Raw genomic sequence first — 23,164 nt, forward strand, 5'->3', positions numbered from 1 at the left:
ACATTGTTTTATTTCCATCATGCATGTATTCCAAGATACATTTGTCTTGTACATTTCTATTGACAATGGTCTTACCAACATTCTATTCCTGATGGATACCAGGATACTTTTAAGAAGTTCTAATATTTTCTGTACATCAATAGTGAACATATTCAAGATACAAGAACACACTGTATTCACAAATTCAGTGTTGTCTGTCCAATCAAGGTATCAATGTTGTTTAGCTCACTCCTGTCTTTAGTGTTGAAGGGCACTGACCTGGGGCCAGTTCTCCGTACGTCGCTAACTCGGTTAGCTGGATTTGATTGTTGACGATTTGTCATTATCTTGGATTGTTCGGTTCTTCGAAGCTCATCCTGGACTTGCTGTCATAGCAACAGGTCCGTAAGCTTAAACCTGCTCGGGAGCAGGTTTATTTTATGTAAACACGATTAGATTGAGGCTTTACAAGCAGAGGTGATACAGGAAATCTGTCACAGACATGTCTTGTCCGTTTTTACTACAGGAACCTGTTGCAGAAGGTGCAAGAATAATTAGCAGAATTTAACATGAAACCGAATGAATTGCTCATTGCGTGAGGCTCCTTAAGCACAGCGCGATATGCTAGCCTATACTGTTTGAGAGGATAGCCTATTTTTAGCCTAGTTTTTTGTGAGGGTGTAATTTACATAATACATTTGTTGAAACCACATCATATGACATTAAAGATGATAAATGAAAATATGAAAGTATGAAAATAAAAAAAACATAGGCCTATATAGCTTACTGTAATAAGCGATAAAACGCGTCACTCCTATACATTTAATTTGGTCTGCTACTTTTTGCCAGCCCTCTTTCTTGGATTTTGCAGACTTTGAGGTGTTCCCTGGCGTTCTGATAAAACTTCAAATTCGGAGTAACCTTCGAGCAAGCTGTTGCTCTGTTGGCTCTGTTGCGGAAAAAACAGGGCGCACATTTTGGCCACGATGAGCAGCCATAGACTTATGTGAGCAGCCAATAGCAGCGTTGCTGATCAAGGTTTCTACTATCGATACATACCCCCTTTTAGACCAACGTATAACTCAATTGAGTTATACTAATCATAAACAACAAGTGTGTTCGAAGAACCGAATTAGCCAGATCATGATAAGCAAAATGATGTAATCTTGGATGTGTCATTTGATCTCGGATGTAATAAGCGACGTACGGAGAACGGGCCCCTGGTCTTGGCAGCAATGATCAGCAAAAGTAAATAAACCAAATAATTTTGGTACTTGTTGACTTTATTTCAAGTCAATAGTATCATTGAGACTTATAACATTTTTTTATGGGATATGCTAGTTATTTTAATAATTTGTCTGATGATAGACATTCAAATGGTTGACTGTAATTTAATGATCTGTAAATTTATGTTAACAGTGACCCTAACTTTGTGAACATTAGTTTTGTTTATATTTTCTGTCCACAGGATGCCATGCTGATTGACAAGCCCCGTTTAATCGCTGCATCAGCTTTCAATTTCCCAGTTGGCATTACCTTGCTTAACAATAGAAGCGAGAGGCGGAACATTGAGGAAAATTTAATTGTATCTTCACACTCAAATTCCAGGACCCTACTTTCTTGATTTTTCCTAGATGTGTGTTTTATCATCCAGTACTATTATATGTTCAAAATCACACCAAGAAAAGCTAATTTAAGGCTATTTCACTCCTGTCTACTGTTAAATAGCTGCCAGGTGCGCGTTCTGCCATTTTTTCCCTGCATTCCAAGGCTGCGATACTCTTTCTATCAGCAGATGTCGCAAGGGCTCCCGTATGCAAATTTAATATATAGTGTATAAATATACCTAATATGTATTGTTTATACATAGCCTATATATAATTACCGTATGTGCAAAAGGATAATAAGAATTAAATTATACAAAGTGCTTTTGTTTCACATACATTTGTGTGTAGACAATGGTATAAGCGCAATATTTTTTATATAAAGCACAATAATTTACACTTGCAAATAAGCTACGTTTTGTAAAGCAGATAAACGTAACTAATAAAAGCATTTTTACATGTATTCAAGTATGGGTCAAACAAATAATTAGCCGATAAAATCACCAATCTCAAATGTAAGGGGAATTAGTGGATACTCAAACTATAGTTTGCAATCAGAAGGTCTATAGAAGGAGCTATTGAAATAGTCTCAAACATTCAAGGGTCTGATAGAGCCCAGTGTTTCCTCTATGTTGTAGCCACCACGGCTACATATCTGCCACGACGGTATCAGAAATAAGACTGTACAAAAGGCCGTCTATCAGCAGTGATTATTAGAGTGCATGTTGGAGAATAGCAGGGACACGTACTTCACACTGCAAGTGGGCACAAGCACCACTGTGCGTCCTTGAGAAATGTAAGTCATATAACTTGTGTTGTCAGTTCATTAGGGTTCCTCCGGTAGGAGGAAACCTATTGTTTTTCTTCTTCTTATTCTTCTTATTCTTCTTATTCTTCTTATTCTTCTTATTCTTAGGGTTCCTCCAGTAGGAGGAAAAAGAGCTATAAGCCACGCCCAAAGTCTACGTGATTTCCCCAGCGCCCCATTATTCCAAAATGCCTGAAAATTGGTACACATGCCTTATTTCTCATGGGGAACAAAAAAGCCTCAAGAACCCATAAGGTCCGCCATGATAGATTTTGCTGTACTGTCCAAATTTGGTACAACCTTCAAAACCCTTCTCCTCATGAACCATAGATCCAATCGACTTGAAAATTGTTACAGATTTGTAGAACAAATGTCTTTCTATAGGGTCAAATTGAATAAGGAATGCAATACAAAATGGCTGAAAGAAGTGTATTTATGTAAATGTCCACATTGCCAAAATATCTTTGTGTTAATAAATCAAATATAATTTCGACGTAGCTAGCTAAAAGTAGCTAGCTCTAGCTTTTTTCCTCTGCGTTTTTAATTAGTGAATCATTATGCATCTCGGCGAATTGTTCATCAAAAAGGTCGAGGAGGGCAGCCTTTAGGAGAAAAAGCAATTCCCCACAGACCTGTCAGCTCAGTATTTTGATTTGGGGCGTGAAAGACTTTGTAATAAGCCTATGCGCCAGGGAGACCGCATAGGCTTAGGCGGCAGCCATGTTTTGTGAATAATGCAATATGAGTAGGCTAAATGCTTGAGAATATCACTAGAAGGGAAAACGGACCCACCTACAACCGATGCAAGCAAGCACACCCTACAATTTTCCCAGAAATTGTACCCTCTCTAGTTTCTATTACAATTTAAATAGTTTGGGGAATAGTCTTATTTTCTTACTTATCTTTTGACTAAACGGGATCGCCCCCTAGAGGTTAGATGACACAACCTTTTGTGGACCTCTTTGGAACAGGGTCCCGAGCACCTGTACAAAGTTTTATGTAAATTCAGAAAATATGTCCTGAGATATGATCTCACTTCCTGTTTTGGCGGCTTTACAGGAAAAACGGTTTTGAAAATCAAAAACCATGTGAAAACTTGTGAAGCTTGATCTGAAGATAATTGGTGACAAATTTGTGCTTATTGCAGCACCACCTAGAGGTGAAATTGCATGACCTATTTTGGACCTATTTAGAAAAGGGTCCCTAGTCCCTATACCAAATTTGGTCTCAAGGCAGTAAAGAGGTGCTGAGAAATGACCCCACTTTTATGGTGGCTTGGTTGACTACTTTGATTGGCTGTTCCAGTCAAAAGGTTTAGAAAATCCAAAAAACATGTGATCTCTTTTGTGAGGCTTGGTCTGAAGATGATCTGTGCCAAATTTGGTGAAGATTGGACGACCTTTACAGGAGAGGTAGCGAAAAAACGTTATATTCATTCATTCAAAATGGCAGCCACAACAATTCGGCCACATCAATTTGATTGGCTGTAACTAACAAACGGTTGCGAAAATCGGAAATTGGCAATAAAGGTTAAATATCCCTATTGACCAAAAAGTAAACATCCATATTGACCGACCATCCCCCTGTATCTACATGAAATGGTTTGATCCTGCCTTAGCGCCCTTATCGGTGACGGTGTTTAGTTGCAGTCACAGATGCGCTAGTCGCTAGAATGTCGGGCCGTAAACACAAATCAGGGTTTCGGAAAAGATCAGAGAAAAAAGAAAGAGAGGATAGACAAAAGAGAGGGTTTCAATCAGTAACCCATTTTTTTTACCAAGAAAGGTGGGTAGCCAATCTGTGAGTGGTATTAACCTGTTGGTTTAATGTCCATATAAGCTATCTAGCTACCCAGCTAACAAGGGACGTCCTGGGGACGTCATTTTGTTAGCTGGGTACAGTGTTAGCCTACATTTCATCAACATTTAATCAGTGCAGGGAAACATTTAGCAAGATATTCAGATTAAATCATTGTCCCGACTCCCTGCCCCTTTTAACAGACTTAACAACAGATGAGTCAGCAGCACCCCAGTCTCCCCATTACTATCGAAGTCCAAGAAGCAATCCATTAACTAGAGAGGGTACAATTTCTGGGGAAATTGTAGGGTGTGCTTGCTTGCGTCGGTTGCACAGGGGTCCGTTTTTTTATTACATTTTTACAACTGATATTTCTGTAGGCCTATATTTTATATAAAAATGCATAGGGCCTACTTATTATTTATAAAGATTACATAGATTTAAAAACATCTTTTTTTTGCTGCTCATTTACAACTCAAATTACGAGTGAAGTGTAGAATGAAATATGATGTCTTCTCATTTCCCCTGCAAGAGGCAGCCTCATAGCTGAATCAAAACGAATAAATTTGGCAGACCGGTGTAAAAATGGACCTAATCTCTATGACTTAAACGTCCTTTTAAGTTTTCCCTTCTCGTGATATTTTCAGGCATTTAGCCTACTCATATTGCATTCATTCATTAATAAAGAACCCCCTTTGAAGATTATTCTACGACATTACCGGCAGTAGAAGATAGAATCGCGATTCAAACAGTACCATCTGCTAACTGAAAATATGCCCCCCAAAACGTAAAATATTTTGACATTAATTTAAGGGGACATGGCTAATTCAAAAGAAGTTTGCTAGGCAAGCTAGCTGCTGTTGCTAGCCACACTTCACTGATTGTTTGAAAGCGCCGGAAATGAGAACGTTTCTTTTGACAAAGTTTAGCCATAGCTGGGACATTGAAGACAGTAGCCTACTACACACTGCCAGTGGGCGAGTAGAGTCTGACTCTGAGGCTAACGTCAAAACAAGACGCGGTCTCACTCAAATTCCAAGTTTTACACAAATCACAAAACTATGCTGACCCGCTGGCTGTATTCGCAATCGCCATATCTTTAAAACACTGCTCTCCCTTTTAATGTAGAATTGACCCTGGTACGAAATTAAGAAAATACTCATGCAGATCGACAACAGCTGCCGCAATCGTCCATGGAGGCGGACGGGGCTCTCACGTAGCAAACGTCTAAAACATTTACAGCAACCTACATTAAAATCTCACCACCTGGCTGTCTTCACAATAGTCATATCATCATAACATTTCCCTCTTTTTTCGTGTAAAATTGAACTATAAAATTACGAAAATACTACTATGATGCTTTCTAGCATGGCTGCCGCCTAAAAGACTAGGCAGTCTCACGGGCGACCCGCACTCGCTCAAATTACAAAGACTTTCACAACCTAAATCAAAGATCCGAGATGGCAGTTCCACTCGAAATCGCTTTCTCAACAAAGTCCAATGGTTGGGAATTTTGGGGGTGGTATTTTTCACTCATAATCCAAGCTCCAACTTGCGTGCTATCCATGCATCGTTGCTAACGTGTGCTGACGTAGTGACGTAGGCTAGCACTGAGTACCTTTCGTTGACAGAAGACACTTTTTGCCACAAAAACGTTGTAACCTCCTAAACTGTGCAACGGAATGTAAATAAAAATACAAGCAACTCAATCGCTAACAAGACGAAACTTTTGACACCTACGTTGTCTATGTAGTCCAAATATTGACTGATCCTTAGGGGTGGGAAAATAAATAAAAATAAGAAAAATCTATATTTGAGATCACAAAGGTTGTGCTCTCGCCGAAGGCTTGAGCACACCCAATAATGGTAAGAAAAGGTAGAAACACTTAAGTGGCTTCGCAGCTTCGCTGCTTGGCCACCAGTAATAATACTACCAAATACAATTGGTGCCTCGCAGCTTCGCTGCTTGGCCCCTAATAATAATAAAACTAACAATAACAATAGGTTTATAGGATTCCTCCGTCAGGAAGAATCCTAATTTGACAGTTTAAAAAGAAAATGCAATGTCATTTCTGAGGCTAAAATATTAATCTCTGATCGAGTATGCTTAACGGAATTATATTGTTTAGACATTTTTCAGTTTTGTGCAATTCACAGGAAAAATGTGTATGTTAACTACATGAAGGTAGGTGACTGATGTTATAGAACAAAAACAAATATCAACAACTATAGAACTTGTAAAATAAATGTAAATAGGTTAAGGAAATGTGTTCATTTTTAAAATAATTCACGGTTGCTTTATATAAATTCATACATACACAACATTGTAAATGTCTGAGCAAATGCAATAAAAAATAATATTTATTGTATTTTAAAATTGGCCTGTTGAAAATCCTTATACGTCATTGACCCTAATACAGCATTGTTTCCCAGTCAGAACACAAAAGCACAGGGAACAATGAAGCAGCAACTGTACAAAAAAGCCCAAAACAGATCTAAAAGGAGAAGGCGGCATCTGGGGCCTGCACTACGAATGAAGATCAACATGCTCTGTATTACTTTCAGTTACCCGGCTACACGAAGCCTAACAATCGCAATCACGATAAGCGGTATCACGACGGCGGTTATCAACCCAGATCTTTCCAATCTAGAGACGTGCGCGTTCACATAAAATGTCCAATCGCAAAAATGGACAGAACAAGATCCGCATATTTCACGCAGGAAGAGCAGACAATAATCTTACAAACTTTTTCTACTCCTCCTGCGTGAAATATTGTAATACAAACATAATGGAAATACACATATAATACAGGCAAAAATCAACAAAGTCGCTGCTGCCAAGCTGGTAGAAAATAGCAGACGCTGTAAATGCGTAAGCTACATGACTTATTGATATCACTGCCCCAGGCAAAAGATGTGACCATAATTACACTTGTGCATTCCATAACGTTAAACTTTTGTTGCTGTATTACTTTAGTTGCAACCCTGGCAGTGGCAAACAATCGTGGGAGCAAATAACAAATAAATATAAAAACATAATTCAAAACAGTAAGTAGCAGTAGGCAATACTTGCACATATTTTAAGGCCAACACGTACAAGGCTGAATTTCAGGCCCTTTTGTAGGATATTGGTATACAAAGGGCCTATAGAACAATGAAATTGCTTGCAGCCAACAGGAAGAACAATTAGTCAAGGAAAACTGGAGGGGGCACTCCTCCACAGGACTTCACTCCTGCTGAGGAGCTGGCCCTCTCCAGCAATCAGGTTCCTGATGGAAAGAGGAACCTGATTGGAAGGGGGCATTTGTTCAGACCCTGGTGGCAGCAGCTCGGAAACCCAGGCATATGCATGTTTCAAGTAATCTATGTTACCATGTTCATTCAACAATTATTTAAGAATATTGAAGGAGTGAAATGTATTACTGTTCTCTGCAGTGACAGGAAATACAGTGGTGTTGCTGCCACCACCCACTGTGCCATACAGAGGTAACAGTGAAACTAATAGTCATACGCCAGTATGTATGCCATATGTGGTTGCTGAATATTGATCAAATATGCCATTTACTTTCTCAAGTGGAGGTCCTAGATGATCAGGAAACTGGGTCTGCCTGCTCAGAGAGCATTTTGCGGGTACACTTTTGAGTTGTTTTTTTGCCACTTGAAACACAGATGGTGAGAGTGTGTGAACGTGTGGCTGTGATTGAAGTGTCTGTAATGACTTGCTAATGGTGGTGGTCTGAACATGAGACAAGTCCTTAAAGTGCTCATTGGGCGTGCTTTGCCTTCGGCAAGGGCACAACCTTTGTTCTCTCACATATATATTTATTGTTTATTTTCGCCCCCCTAAGGATCAGTCAATATTTGGACTACATAGACAACGGCGGTGTCAAAAGGTTCGTCTTAGTCTCGATTGCGTTGGTTGTATTTTTATTTACGTTCCATTGGATGGTTTAAGTAGAAATTGCGTTTTTGTGGTGAAAAGTGAAGCTAAGGGTGGCTAATTTGCTAGCCACAGTCACTGACGTTACTAACGTCACGAAAACACGCGTGACTACCTGTAGCAGAACATTCGTTTCGCATCTGTTAACTTGGGGGATATCTAGGCTAACTATAGCTTTACTGCAAGGCAGCTGCAGAAACGCCACAAGCAAAGAGGCCAGGGTGATAACTATTTACTAATTTTACTTTGTGATGTGACACACAATTGTGATGTGTAATGTACAATATAAGCTGATATTATTAAGGAAGTACATCTACTTTCGGAAACAGTAGTCTACTATTTTCACTGAAGTATTAGCATCATGACATTAGCCTGTGTTGCCCGGGGAACACATACTACAGTGGTCTATGATGCATCTGTTTTCAATCGTTAAAACATTCCTCACAAATACATTTTTGTTGTAGGATTTATTATTACATTAGATTACAAGTAAACGATTTGTGGGTGAAATTATCATTACCTGTGGTTTCAAACCAGTGTAGCTCACTGCAACGCTGTAGCCTACACGAGACACTACAAAAACATCTACACAGCTGTTTAGGAAGTCAAACAGCGACAGAACATGTTCGGCACTCCCCTTACTTAAATCAAAAGTCTATCTAACTACTAACCTGAACTTCATTGCCACAGCCTAAACTTTGTCAATCTGTTCATGAAAATAATTAATTTCAGCCTAAACCGTACAACGGAACGTTAAATCCAATTCAACCAACGCAATCGCTACCAAGACGAACACAGCAGTAGTCTAGTAGCCTACTGTACTGTAGTCGTACAATTTACCGGGACAGCTTCACACAGGACTATATCGCATTTTGCGTTGTTACTGACAATGATCGCTACCAGTGAGCTTTTTATGAATGAGCGATTTTCCACTAAATAAATGTCAAGCTTATTTACGTTTTGGGGGGCATATTTTCAGTTAGCAGATGGTACTGTTTGAATCGCGATTCCATCTTCTACAGCCGGTAACGTCGTAGAATAATCTTCAAAGGGGGTTATTTATTAATGAATGAATGCAATGAGTAGGCTAAATGCCTGAAAATATCACGAGAAAGGAAAAACTTAAAAGGACGTTTAAGCCATAGAGATCAGGTAAATCTTTACACCGGTCTGCCAAATTTATTCGTTTTGATTCAACGATGAGGCTGCCTCTTGCAGGGGAAATTAGAAGCCATCTATTTCATTCTACACTTCACTCGTATTTTCAGTTGTAAATGAGCAGCAAAAAAAAAAAAAGCTTTTAAATCTATGTAGAAATATCAGTTGTAAAAATGTCATTCAAAAACGGACTCCTGTGCAACCGACGCAAGCAAGCACACCCTACAATTTCCCCAGAAATTGTACCCTTTCTAGTTTCAAAAATGACTCAATTGATTAAATTGCTATGGTGTTAAACTCAGCAGGAAGAGGGACTTATTCCTCCCCCTGATCCTAGGGCCTCCACTTCAAGGCCAAGACAAATGGACACCTTCAACTTTTCTCCAAGTGTGCCTTGCAAAGGGACAATGTTTTTTATTTGTTTCAGGCTGGAGCAGACAATGTGAGAGCCCTGTATAAAAGAATCCTGGAGCTCGATATAGAGTATAAGAGGCTCGATATAGAGTATAAGAGGCTTTTACGTTCCATTGAACATTGAACGTTCCATTTTTACATTTTACGTTCCATTGAAAAAACGAGGCTGGAGATTGAAAAACTGGAATATGAGAAGAGATAATACTGAATGAATGACACTAAACTTAGTTACACTGACATTCTTTTACTGTGTTCCTAGGAAAGGGATAACACATGAGGATGTATTTGTTAAACCTTTTTCAACGTTTTGGCCTTTTAATACAATTTTGTGGCTTTTTTGTTGTGCCTTTTGAGTCTTGTGGGGGTTTTCACCATTTCTTTCATTCAATGTCCTATTTATTCTTTTTGAAAAATGCTATAAAAGTGAATGAAAAATCCAAATTTAATGAAAGTAGTGAAATTATCATTTAACTTGTGAAGAGCATTGTACGGTACCACACACATTGTTCTTTTTGGTTTGAAGTGTTTTGCCCAAATTTCTGATATGGAAATAGTTACTAAATGGCTCAAAGCAACCCAAGGACAACAGAAGGGGTTATGCGGAGACACCCCAGTGAATAGTAATAACATATCAACATGACACTACATAAAAGTACCCGTAGTGAAATAACGCAACGCTATACCGTCTGTGGGACTGTGAGCGCACAACTTCGATGTGTCGCATTGGCAACATACGGCTCCAGAAGCTGGCAAAGATACGCAATTCCCTCAGCTGAGAATCTATATATTTCATAAAGACAGTCATCATGGAATGCCAAAGGGATTTGTCGGTCTCTAAATGTTCTGGCTCTTCTGAGCGCACCTCTCACTATCCGCACACCAAGCTCCACAGGATGTTCTAAGAACGGTGACGCCATTATCCTCAAGAATGAGTCAGTGGGCGGTGCTTTATCGGTTGATCTCTGATCTCCAACTTAACCTGCTCCCGACCAGGTTATGCGTTCAGCATAACCTGGTTACCATGGCGATCTACTCCGGTAACAAGTGATCCACAGTCGTGATACAGAAAACCCTGGGTTGAACCTGAAAGCCAAATCTTGATTCATAGTACAGGCCCCTGGAAGTAAATGTAAATGACACACAACCATTTTCTACAAGTGCTTTGTTTCCTGTTTTTTTCCTGTTTTATATGCTATTTACTTTTATTTTGAAATGATTGAGCAACAAGCTACTGCTAGGTGCTGTGATCGGACGTACCTGCAGAAGAAGAAGTTTGGAAAGATAGCGCACTCACATGTTTAAGTTGAATAAATACGGAGATAAGATAAAGATAATTAATTTGCAGCACAAAATATAAGGATAGTTAGCAACTGGTTGATGAGGGAACAAGGTTTGTTTGATTAAGATGTCCAAGTTTAAGTTGTTCATATTTCATGTTTGTAATTTGCTATGCCCCAATGGTGATTGCTAATGCTACAGTACTGATAATCGTCAATAATGATGTTGTGTTTGTTGCTAGCGATAAAAGGTTTATTGAAAGGTAATTGAAGCACATCATGTAAGAGTCACTAATGTTAAAGGTGACATGACATAAAAACTTCACTTTAGGTTATTTAACATTAATATGAGTTCCCCTAGCCTGCCTTTGGTCTCCCAGTGGCTTCCTCCTTGTGACGTCACAAGGAGGAAGGTTACCTTCACTCTTTCTGCTTTGCCCGCCCAGAGAATCTGTTTCCTCAACTTGAGCTAATACAAAACTGGCTTTGCTGAAATTAAATTCTGGATCAGTACTAACTCTCCTTCGTCCAGCTACTAACATCGGACAAGTAAGTTAACTAACTCTATATCATTTTGTAGCTTTACTGTATATGGTTACCTAGCTTGCTACCCTTAGAATGTGGCTGTAACAGCTCTGCAGCTAACAGCTGAGTTACTGTCGCTAATGTAAAGGTAGCATCAAGTATGTGTGTGAATACACATGCTGTAACGTGAGTGTTGTACACTTCTTTGTTATTTGGATAACCGTTCTGCTGTTGGTGTTATGGCGCGCGCGATATCCGTCTTTACCCTCATTGAAATGACTGAGTGTGTACCTCTGCAAACCAGGGTTATCAGATGAGAATGGGTAAATTCGAGGCATCTTACAGCAACGGGCTACAGCCGTTGCGATACATCCATTGTAAACATTAGTGCATGGTGCTCCGCTCCTCATTAGCATTTAAAGCTACAGACACCAAAACAGCGCGTTCTGAGGAAAGCTGTTTGTGGGACTGCTAGTAGTGGTTGTAATTCTGCACCAAGGCTGAATTTCGGGAAAGAGACTTCTGATACAGTATTAGGGGACCACTAAGGCCTATATAAAAGCATCCAAAAACAGCATGTCATGTCACCTTTAATGTATTTGTATCTGCAGCTCTTACGGTGTGTTCGCAAAACAAGGTTTGAATAAAAGGAATTGTGAACGTTAAAGAGACCATCTTTTCAACCGGGGATGCTACAGTTCTCTCAGGGTTAAACTTGTTATTATTGACAGTACATCTCCACAGCCAAATGGGCCGTTATACTAAACTGAGCACTATGTGTAGGTCAAGTCGGAGCCCGTCTGGTCAAGCCTACGTCAGACAAAATAACCGCTGTACGTTGAGAATAGGGATGGGTATCGAGAACCGGTTCTTGTTTAGAACCGGTTCCCAGTGAATCGATTCCTTGGAATCGTTAGCTAAATTCCTGAATGATTCTGTTAACGATTCTCTGTGCCGTTGCGCATGTGCGAACTCTTATAGTTTATTCAGACAGACTGCAGCAAACATGGCAACTAGGAAGAAGCGTTCTAAAGTTTGGTTGTATTTCACACGACAAAATGACAACAACGCCACTTGTAACGCGTGTAAAAAGTCTATTTCGTGGAAGGGAGGAAATACTACAAATATGAAGAAGCATTTGAACACACAGCATGGAATGAAGTTACTGGAACGTCATGTGTTCGATGCATGCAGCAGCGCAGCTAACGTTTGCGCTTCATCTCTAACTATCTAAGGTACAGCTTAACTGCTCAAAAGTGATCACAACCACTTGTTACTGTGTGAAGCAATTAGCTTTTATTGTGTGTAGTCTATCTAGTTATCTTCTGTCCCGTCGTTTGAAGCATACATTTTAGCTCCGGCATTCGTCTCCCATTAGTATTGATCTTATTGATCATTTCACGTTATTGGGGCGGCGTGTGTTATCAGCAAACGTTCGCGTGTCCCATTATTAAACTGAGCATATCGATTTTTAATCCATTATTAAACTTAGCATTTTAATTGTTTAACCTTATAATAGTCCTGTTAAATGTGGCTGAAAACGCCTAAACAACATACCCAAAGTACATTGAAAGCTGTTGTTGAACCATTTGGAGTACATGCATGTAAATGGTCTCTTTTGAAAGGTGACACTGAAGTTATTTCGCCTGTTGTTAGGACCCCTGTAAGTCCTACTGGTGTTGAGTAATAGAAGCTTGAACACAAGGAAACTTTCAGTTTCTATCTCCGACTAGATTTTGTTTTGAAAAGAGGCCTGAAGAGGCCTAAAGGTGGTAGGTATTAGCTCATTTCAGAGCCAGTCAAAGCCAGTTTGAGAAATGTGTTTAGAACGAGTGTGTGTGTGTGTGTGGGGGGGGGGGGGTGCAGGACACACAGACTTAGTTGGCTGTAGAGGGGATGTGTTTAAATGGTAAAGGTTACATTTGAATTTTAAAATGATATACTTAATGTTCAAATAACGTGTTCATATGTGATTTCTTTATCAAAATATATTTCATTTTCAGTTGTATATTTCTAAGTATTCTGTTTATTTAGAGCTCATTTTATTTATGCTTTTAATTTGTAATTTAATTTCAATTAAATCATTCGTATTGTTACCGTATCGAGTACCGCAATACTACACTTGGTATCAGTATTGAAGTATCGTGCCAACACTAATATCTATTGCTTTTCACATTGGGCCAGCACTTTGCAGATTACATGTTTATTTCACTCCTAAGTGTATTAATCAATAAATTGGCTTCTTTAGGGAACAAACTAAGTACAAAAATACATATTTCAATATGCAATATAATAGACTGAAGAATTCAAGAAGACAGTGGGTCAGTAAGTGTAACTACAATCAAAAATAGTTGAATGTTCACCCTTCAAACTATAAATCCATCCTACTCTTTGCCAGTAATCTACACTGTTGTTGGTAGTGTCATCTGCTGACCTTGCTACTTGGCCAGTTATCATGTTCAAACAAGTTTAGGGATTCTCAATATATGTACTAAAGATTGTAGACAGCACAGTTATCACTGCAGCTTGATAATGTGACCCATCACATCAAAAATAACGCGTACATGAACGCTCAAGCAGCTCCTCTGCTACCATGCTCCATTCTGTTGTTTAGACATTTTTGTTGACCACGAGAAAGGGGATCTGAGCTGTAATGTAAAAACATTTATTTGACAACCTGGGATCTCTGACAAAACAAGTGGCAAAACTGTCCTCTAGAAAACATAGGCTACTAACACTTCAAAGATACTGTATGCTTGTTGTTCATCTGATGTGTGTGGGGTGGCATAAAGCGGAGGAGGCCTAAATATTTTCAAGTGGATCCTATATTTAACTTTTTAGTAGGCTACTGAGTTGGCACTACGTGCAGACATGTAAATACCTACAATTATTTTAATCAAGTCATTTCCAATTGTCAATGTGTCGAAAATGACGTTCATTCAAGAGAGATAACTTTGACGGACCCGGTGTCTGGAAGAACGAAAAAGGGGTCGGGAATGTTCACGGTCGGTACTATTTTGCAACACCGTAGAATCCGTTCTTATCCACCGGACAAGAACGTTAACAAACACAAATGTCTCTCAGTTTAAGGGGCTCATTGGTGGGCGTTACTGAAGCCAATTATTTCATAGTGGCCAGACTACCCTGGGCAAAACTGTTGAACCGTGTATGGAAAAAGACATGGCGAAGTAGAACACACAATTACATCATTTTTAAATGTGCGACATAACATAGCTAACCTCACCTCATACGACCGCGACGCAGGCATGCAGCAACCCCGCATCGAATGTCAAGCCTGTGAATAGACTACCCTACTACACTAGATTTGATATTGTGTTGTGCATTTTTACGAAAATACATCATGGTTCCAACTCAATTCTGACTGCTAAGCACAAGATGCAAAAATGATTTTTCGGTACCACTAAACTAAACACTTTACCTCCTCTTGAAGTCATTCTGGTACGGCTTCAGATATGGATCCATTTGAAGAAGGTTGTTGAACTCGGGAACAGCAACATCCTCCGAATCGGCCATTGCCTCTGCAGTCAAAACCAATCGAGAACTAGAATCTATCGCTGCTTGGAGAGGACGTACGCACGGAAAAGGAACTAGCGAATCAGGGTCTGTCTAATAAATAGCGAGGAAACGATTGCATATTCAACAGACATTCGACTGTTGTCTTCACTAACACAGCTGTTCAATTAAACTTGGTATTTCTGAGTTTTAATTTAATAATCTCCTAAATTAAACTTAAGTGTACAGAACAGCGTCAACCATCTATGCATGCTATTGTGACGCCAACATACTCACTCCGTTTTGACGTTGGGACTGCCTTCACGTGCTATCGGAATTATGGGCTGTTTATAGGGTGATCAGAAGCATGACCCTGAAAAGGAGGGCACTTGGGTCCAAAAAGGAGGACAAAGGGTCCAAAAGGAGGTCAATCCCAAAAAGTTGTCTTTGGTACAAGTTTTCTGTTGTCTTTGGTAGGACAATTTTAGTCAAAAGATAAATAAGAAAATAAGACAGTACCATTACCCAAACTATTTAAATTGTAATAGAAATTAAAATATATAATTTGGTCAGCTCAGCAGCGGTTGTTTTATCATCCGCTGTTGTTGAGTGTTGTGTTCGGAGCAAAAAATGATGTTAACCCTGTAAGGGTTGTAAAATTACAACGTCACTTTTAGCCCTCCCAAAAACAAATTAACAAAAAAAATAGGGGAAAAAACACATGTACATGTACCAAAGGGTCTTATTGTATTGCCTTGCAATGCCATTGGATACTAAATGTGTATATAGATCTGGCCATAAGGCCATGAACCCAGGAGTCAGGTGGCTGAGTGGTGAGGGAGTCGTGCTAGTAATCTGAAGGTTGCCAGTTCGATTCCCGGCCGTGTCAAATGATGTTATGTCCCTGGGCAAGGCACTTCACCCTACTTGCCCTGGGGGGAATGTCCCTGTACTTACTGTAAGTCGCTCTGGATAAGAGCGTCTGCTTAATGACTAAATGTAACTCATTCTACCAGCAAACGTTCCTGGAAGGGAATCTCCTTGTTTCATTTGACTGGATATATCAACATATAAGTAAGTAAATTCTATGAAATAATTTATTGGGTGATTGTTAGAATATGTAGGCCTAGTTCATGTAAATACTAAGTTATTGTGAAATTCATGCATCACATTTGATTTTCAGCTTGTTTTGTCTTTGTTGTAATTTTACAACGTTGGGTGAAAGTGGTAGCTAAAATAGCATGTGCACCTTGCACACTACATGGAGACATTACAGTTCTCGAATGTTCAGATACAGTATAAATAGTTACAGAAATATAATGTATTTGATTATTCACACTTTACAAATGGGTTATTTGTTATAATTTTCAATTTAGACCAGATTTGAATAATTCTTAATCAATGTTATTTTTATGTTAGCAGTGAAATATAGTCAACTGTTTTTTTTTTTATCTGGACTTTGTTTGCCCAAATATCTGTTTGTTGCACAAGGCAGATACTGTTGGATGATGGTTGTTTAGGGACAAGAGTAAATGTTTTGGAATGTGGGGGCTGCATGTATGGTGCATTGTTCAGGGACAGGTGTGAATGTTCTGCAATATGGGGATGTAAGAGGTCTGGGGGGTTGTATCTTCCTTTTAGAATGTTAAGTAGAGAGCACATTAGGCTAGCCAGATAGTATTGTGTGCCATCAGTGGAATGTATTGCATGAATAGGATTAATTTGCATTGGAATTAGTTATACTTGAACATACTCTAACTATTATTTCCATTTCAGAATAACACCAGCAAGGAGAGTTTAATTCAGTGTGCATGATGTCATTGATGCTATCCAAAATGGAGAGAGTGATGTTGACATGGAATCAGACACCAGTGATTCGAGTGATGAGGAGGTGGTCGAAAATGAAGAGGAAATGGAAAAAGAGAATCAGAGACCCACTGATTGTCCAACTGATGATGAAGATGATGATGATGATAAGGACATCGAGCAAACCAATACAAGACAACCAAACCGCAACATATGCGCTGTCAAATGGTATGACAACAGGGCAGTCACACTTGTCATCCTTTGTTGGCATTGATCCTGTGCAAAAGATTCAACGCTGGAACAAAACCACAAAATCCTACATTTGAAGTTGAGAGACTTCATATTGTGGGTGCATACAACCAATAAATGGGCGGTGTGGATTTGCTGGACTCATTTGCAGCCAAATACAAGCTCCCCATGAAATCGCGCCGCTGATACAGTTACATCTTCTGGCACACTATCACCATTGCTGTGATCAACTCCTGGCTCTACAAACGGGACTGCAAAGCTCTCAATATTCCAAAGAAAAAGATGTTGAACAGCAGATTGTTTCAGACGCAACTAGCTTCCTCTCTCATCCTGACAAACACAGCTGTCAACACACCAAGGCGAGGGCGGCCATCTTCAGCCAGTGGGTGCCCTTTGACATCGATAACAGTGACACCTCAGAGACCTGTGACTGCTCAGAAGAGACCATCCTCAGGTAATGGGGGTCCACCAAATGGGGTCCCAGCCAAGAGGGCATGTGAACCACCAACGGATGTGCGCAGGGACATGGTCGCACATTTCCCGGTGAAGACAACGAGAGGACGCTGCAGACACTGCATAAAAGGATATTCTAATACACTCTGCAGAAAGTGCAATCTCCGTCTCTGCTTTTCAGAGGAAAGGAACTGCCTTTGGAACTACCATTTCAAGTGAACAATGGCACTGGTTCTTTGAAGTTTTCATTTTGTTTTGTATAATATTTATCTTTTTATTTTTTATTTTATATAAATTCTGATTCATCAAAATATGACTGTTGGGTGATTTTTATTAATGGAATATACTGTTATAGTGCTATGTAAGCAATCCACACTCCAAATTAACCATTAGTTGTTTTGTGTATTTGTTCTGACAGTTGGAAATGCTGAAATTCTGCTCCCAACTAGGCCCAACGTTTCCCTAAAAACGAACAAAAACACATTCAGTCCCACCACAATACTACAAAATTCCAAAACTCTACAACGAGACAAGAGCTATCATCAGTGCACAAATAGCACGAAATCCATTATTCTCATGCACAACCGATCTCTGGACCAGCAGGGCTACTGACACATACATGACTGTGACAATGTAGTTTACATTTAGTCATTTAGCAGACTCTCTTATCCAGAGCGACTTACAGTAAGTACAGGGACATTCCCCCGAGGCAAGTAGGGTGAAGTGTCTTGCCCAAGGACACAACGTCATTTGGCAGAGCCAGGGATCGAACCAGCAACCTTCTGATTACTAGACGGATTCCTTAACCGCTCAGCCACCTCACTCCCAGCTTTGTTTTCAGAGCACAGCTGATAGTAGCACTGAAAGAGATTGTAACCAGTGTTTCCCCTACCATTATATTAGGGGGGCGCCCGGCGTTAACGCGCTGCCTCTTATCGGCTATAAAAAAAATATCGCCGTTAATCTATTCTCAAAGTTGGGTTGGGAGCTGGGTCTATACTACGCAAGCTATGATGACTTTCACCTTGATATTTTAGCGCGGATGTATACCTAGCCGAATTGCACTGTAGGGGGCGAGAACGAGTCTTCGAACCTGTGTGTATGCCTTGTGTATGAAATTATCACATTAAACGTGACGTGCTAACATGGATGCAGCTATGAAGCCACCTGGTTTGCTTCAGGGAAAATGTATTTTTAAGAAGTTTCCCAATGGAAACCTCGACAAGACTAAGGTTGTTTGCACCTTATGCTATGCGGAATTAGTTTATTGTAAGAGTTCTTCCAGTCTCAAATACCACCTAAACGCAAAGCATCCCTTAGCTAATGCGGAAGATGCCGGGCCAAGCACTGATGTAGCGCAGGGGAAGAGTCGTCGTCAAACTACGATGTTTGAGTGCAACCGAGGCAAGCCCGTCAGCACAGCTCTATCAGCCAAGCTAACTAATCTAATAAACAGTTAATAAACACAAGTACATCTTATTGAACATAATTTATTTCATCACCAATTATCATAGTAGAACAGCTTTCTCAAGCAGTTTGTGATGCATTTTGGAAACAGAAGATGAGCTCCTGGTCTAATGCGCCACCTGGCTTGAGAAACCCGTTCTCAAAGACTTACTTTTAGTCATTATTTGGGTAGCACACATATTCTGAATGCCTTTGGCGGAATTCAAATGAGCCATTTTAATCTAGATTAATCTAGATTAACGCCAAGATTACAGTGAGATTAATCTAGATTTTAAAAATTAATCTATGCCCACCACTAATTTTTATATATAGCGCCCGATCACAAGATAAGGCATTTAAGGTTACCTTTCCTATAAAAAAGATATATAGCCTGCTCTTTTATTAAACAAACTAAATGGCCGTATGGTATTTATCTTATTTACACAACGGCATGTCATTTCTGTCTCGACATGGTCGCCGTGTCAATGGAGCGATCCCAGACCCTCTGTACAAATGAAATGTACGAGGGTCTGGTTAGGACCAGGCTACTTTGGTCCCCCAGTGGCTAGAAAAATTTCGATAGGTGTAAACCAAGCCCTGGGTATTTTTCTCCGTCTTTGAGAAAATTAAAGCTCAAATGCTCCGATCTGAAAATCTTCCCCTTATGTTGTCATAAGGGGAAAGGTTAACCCTTAAGGAAAATTAACGCGGAAATGCAGTCGGGAGTGCTGCTGCGTTACGGGATATGTAGGCCCTACCTGTCTCTACACTTCACGTGCTTCATACTGTCACTGTGAAGCTTCAATGTTTTGTGTTTGAATTGTTTTGACGCTGTTACAAATTTGGACAGTCCTGCAATTGAAGGCCCATCGAATTTACAGTACATACAGGTCATTGCTCTGTCTTGGTAGCTTAACCATTGCCGCTGCTGTCAGTGGTGCTAGTACTTTTGAAACAAGTATTGCCTCATTTGCCTGGCAATACTACTTTTTCGCAGACCGTATGAGGTTTATTTAATTTAGAAGACTTAAGTAAACTGTAATGACAACCACATTTGATGTAGTGAGGAATCTTAAGCGATGCTAAAACATTAGACTATTCAATAGGCTACACGTTGCGCCTTGCACTGGCGAAAAAGTTTGGAAATACTACTGATACTCTGGTGATGGCACCTATGACCACTGGTATTCTTCGAGCCACTGGTGTCAAAATTCATATGTCCGTATTATTCTCACTCACATGCTCCGTAGCTACATGGCAAATTGTCCGCTTCATTTTAACACGTCAGATTGAGTAGCCTATATGCGATTGTTGCGTGCGTCTTGACGAGAGGTTGATTGAGAGGTTCTTTTATAATCAACTTTAGGCTAGCCGCTACACCATTCCGGGAGGGTGGCGTGGGGTCGCGGGGCTAAAGACAACTTGATGTGTTGAATGCTCAGAGCACGTTTTAAAACACATTCTTAAAGCACACATTACTGTTTTAACAAATGCTCATAATAAATCATAGCATATTGCCTAAAACCTAAATTAAGCACAAAAATAATCAGTGATACATTTGCGACCCATAAAATATTACGGTCGCAATGGCATTTCAAAATGTCGCAAATGCGACCATTTCGGTGGCAGTCTAGTGCCCTGACATGACTATTGTTTCAATGTTAAACTTACTTGACAGCAGAACTTTGTTTCTTAAAAGAACCGTTGGGGCGGGCCAGAAATGGCGGGCACACGGAAGGACAAGGCAGACAGACAGGCCCGAAACGGAAACACATGAGGCCCCCACGCAGAATAAGTCTGAGAGGCCCCCCCCCCACCACATATGTAACGGATAATGTAATACAAATACCGACGGGACGAACAGGACCCCGAAGCGATCAACTGAACTTTTTGGAACATTCTGAAGAGCCGTGTAATAAATGCAAGATATCAAAACTCAAGCTTGTCTTGTGAGGGAAATGTATTCAATAAAAAAAAAACGCTCAAACGGTTTGCAGGTGAATAGCCTACACATGTGTGCGTCTTTTAGCAAATCTGTGTGCAAAGTCTTTTACCACACTCTTTACATCTAAACTGCGCGCACATTCATTTTCTATGCTAAGGATGGCCAGACCTGACAGCCTCTCTTGTGACATGGAGCTTCTGAGATATGTTTTGATCAGTTTCAGCTTGGAAAATGACCATTCAGCGCTAGTGACAGTCACGGGTATTGTCAGAAATAATTTGATGGCCGTGGCTACATCAGGCACACTTGATAGTAGTGTAATGGAAATGAGCTGCGGGCTCATGTGGCTGCAGGTGTGGCTGATTATAGGGGGTATAGAGGAGTGGTTAAAAGGGGGACTGGCGGAGACAGAGGAAGGCTAGTCGGAGCGTGAGCACTTTGGGAGGCGGGTGGCGAGCATTCGCAGTTATAAGGACTGCCGGCGACGAAGTCAGCGAGCGAGAGGGGTTAGTGTTCCTGTGGCAGGAGGGGAGGAATATCTGCCTCCTTTAGCAGCGATAGGGCGGGGAAAGTAGGAGAGTGCTCTGTAATTGATAGTCGACTTAAGCAACAACCCGTCCAGCCAACATCCAGTCCGGAAAGTGTACGGCGGGCCCAAGCTCAGACCCCGGGGGAGGGTCTCGCCAAGCGGCGGCTAAGTACCCTATCATTATCTGTTGTCTTGTCCATTTTAATTAGCTTTATTAAATTACCTGGCGGTGGGAGAGAACAGGGTGCGAGGAGCAGGGCACCGTCCAAAGGGGGATAGTTGGGCTCCCCTATACACGAGTGACGTAGCGTAGGTGTGCGTTCGAGTGAGTGCCAGAGTGCAGTGACGTTGGGGTGTCTACTGGGGGTTTGGCCCAGCTTCGAGAGTGCAGTGACGTTGGGGTGTCTACTGGGGGTTTGGCCCAGCTTTGAGAGTGCAGTGACGTTGGAGTGTCTATTGGGGGTTTGACCCAGCGTTGAGAGTGCCGTGCTTTCACAGGATTGGGGAGGGTGGAGTGTGGTCCGGGGAGAGCCAACTTCCTTGAGTGCCGGTGTAGCCTGTGTTGTGCCCTGGAGTATTTCACCTCAGCTTATGAGTTTTTAGAGAACCCTTGTCCTGACGCAATAAAGACCTTGTTATATTGTTACCCGTTTGTAGTGGTGTTCTCTCAGCCTGACATATTTGGCAGTAATTTCCTGCTCCACGAACGAACCAATATTCATTACATTGGTGGCAGCGGTGGGATACAGTGAAGATGTCAGAGCCGGAGAGTAGGCCTACAGCGGGTCCGAGTCAGTTCTCTCTAACCCACTACCTATTTTTATGCCTGAAACCTTCACCGGTACAGGGAGAGAATGGTCAGATTGGGCGGCACAGTTTGAAATGGCGGCTGATGTTAATAACTGGAATGAGTCCTTAAGATTACAATTCATGAGCCTTCTTTTGTCGGGGCGAGCCCGGGAGATATATAGTGGATTACCTGCAACAGCTAAAACTAATTACGTCTTGTTGAAAGACGCGATGGGCAGGTGTTTGGATCCATGTGATAGTGATGACTGGAATCGAGCTAGCTTCTCTTCTCGAAGGAGACTACATAATGAGACAGTCCGTGAATTTGGCCTTTCACTCCGGCGTCTGGTTACTAAAGCCTACCCCTCAGCGGATCCTAACACCCAAGACATGTTGGCTAAGGATCATTTTGTTGCAAATGTCGGAAGTGGGGATTTACGTGTCAGTCTTCGTAGCGCTAAACCTATAACCCTGGAGGCCGCTATTGGCCTGGCTGCGGAGTTGGAGTTAATTAAAGGGTTAGAGAGCGGGTTGACTCCCGATGCCAGGGTGCGTGGAGTGGTTGAGAAACCCGCTAGTGATGAGCGGATCAACACTCTACTTGGAGTTGTAGAAGGTTTAAGACAGGAGGTCCAATCTCTGCAAGTTACTGTACAGGCAATGGCTAAACCCAGTAAAGCTGCCCCTACGTCTGCAACAACAATGTTGGCTCCATTTTCACACCCAGTACACACCTCCATGCCTCCCCCTAGGCGGGACACGGAGAGAAGCGGGGGATGTTGGGAATGCGGGTGTAATCGGCATATGCGACGTGACTGCCCTTATTTACAGGGAAACTAGAAGGGGTGGGCACAGAGGGCCAAATGCTCACCCCTCCATCTGTCCCCATGGAGGCCCCTGTTCATTTAAAGGGCGGATCCGGTTATCTTAAA

At 41.0% G+C, this 23,164-nt stretch overlaps 1 protein-coding gene across 1 annotated transcript in view; it reads right to left on the reverse strand.

Moving 5' to 3' along the window:
* Positions 1-15,232, reverse strand: part of LOC136945817 (1,4-alpha-glucan-branching enzyme-like) — a 157,921-nt gene extending 142,689 nt beyond the window's left edge. Inside the window, exon 1 of the mRNA XM_067239891.1 lies at positions 14,942-15,232. Within this exon, the coding sequence (XP_067095992.1) occupies positions 14,942-15,036 (95 nt within the window). The 5' untranslated portion in view covers positions 15,037-15,232. The remainder of the gene's footprint in view (positions 1-14,941) is intronic.
* Positions 15,233-23,164: the final 7,932 nt, after the last annotated feature.

This window comes from Osmerus mordax, chromosome 7, assembly GCF_038355195.1.
Source record: "Osmerus mordax isolate fOsmMor3 chromosome 7, fOsmMor3.pri, whole genome shotgun sequence".
Classification (NCBI taxonomy): Eukaryota; Metazoa; Chordata; class Actinopteri; order Osmeriformes; family Osmeridae; genus Osmerus; species Osmerus mordax.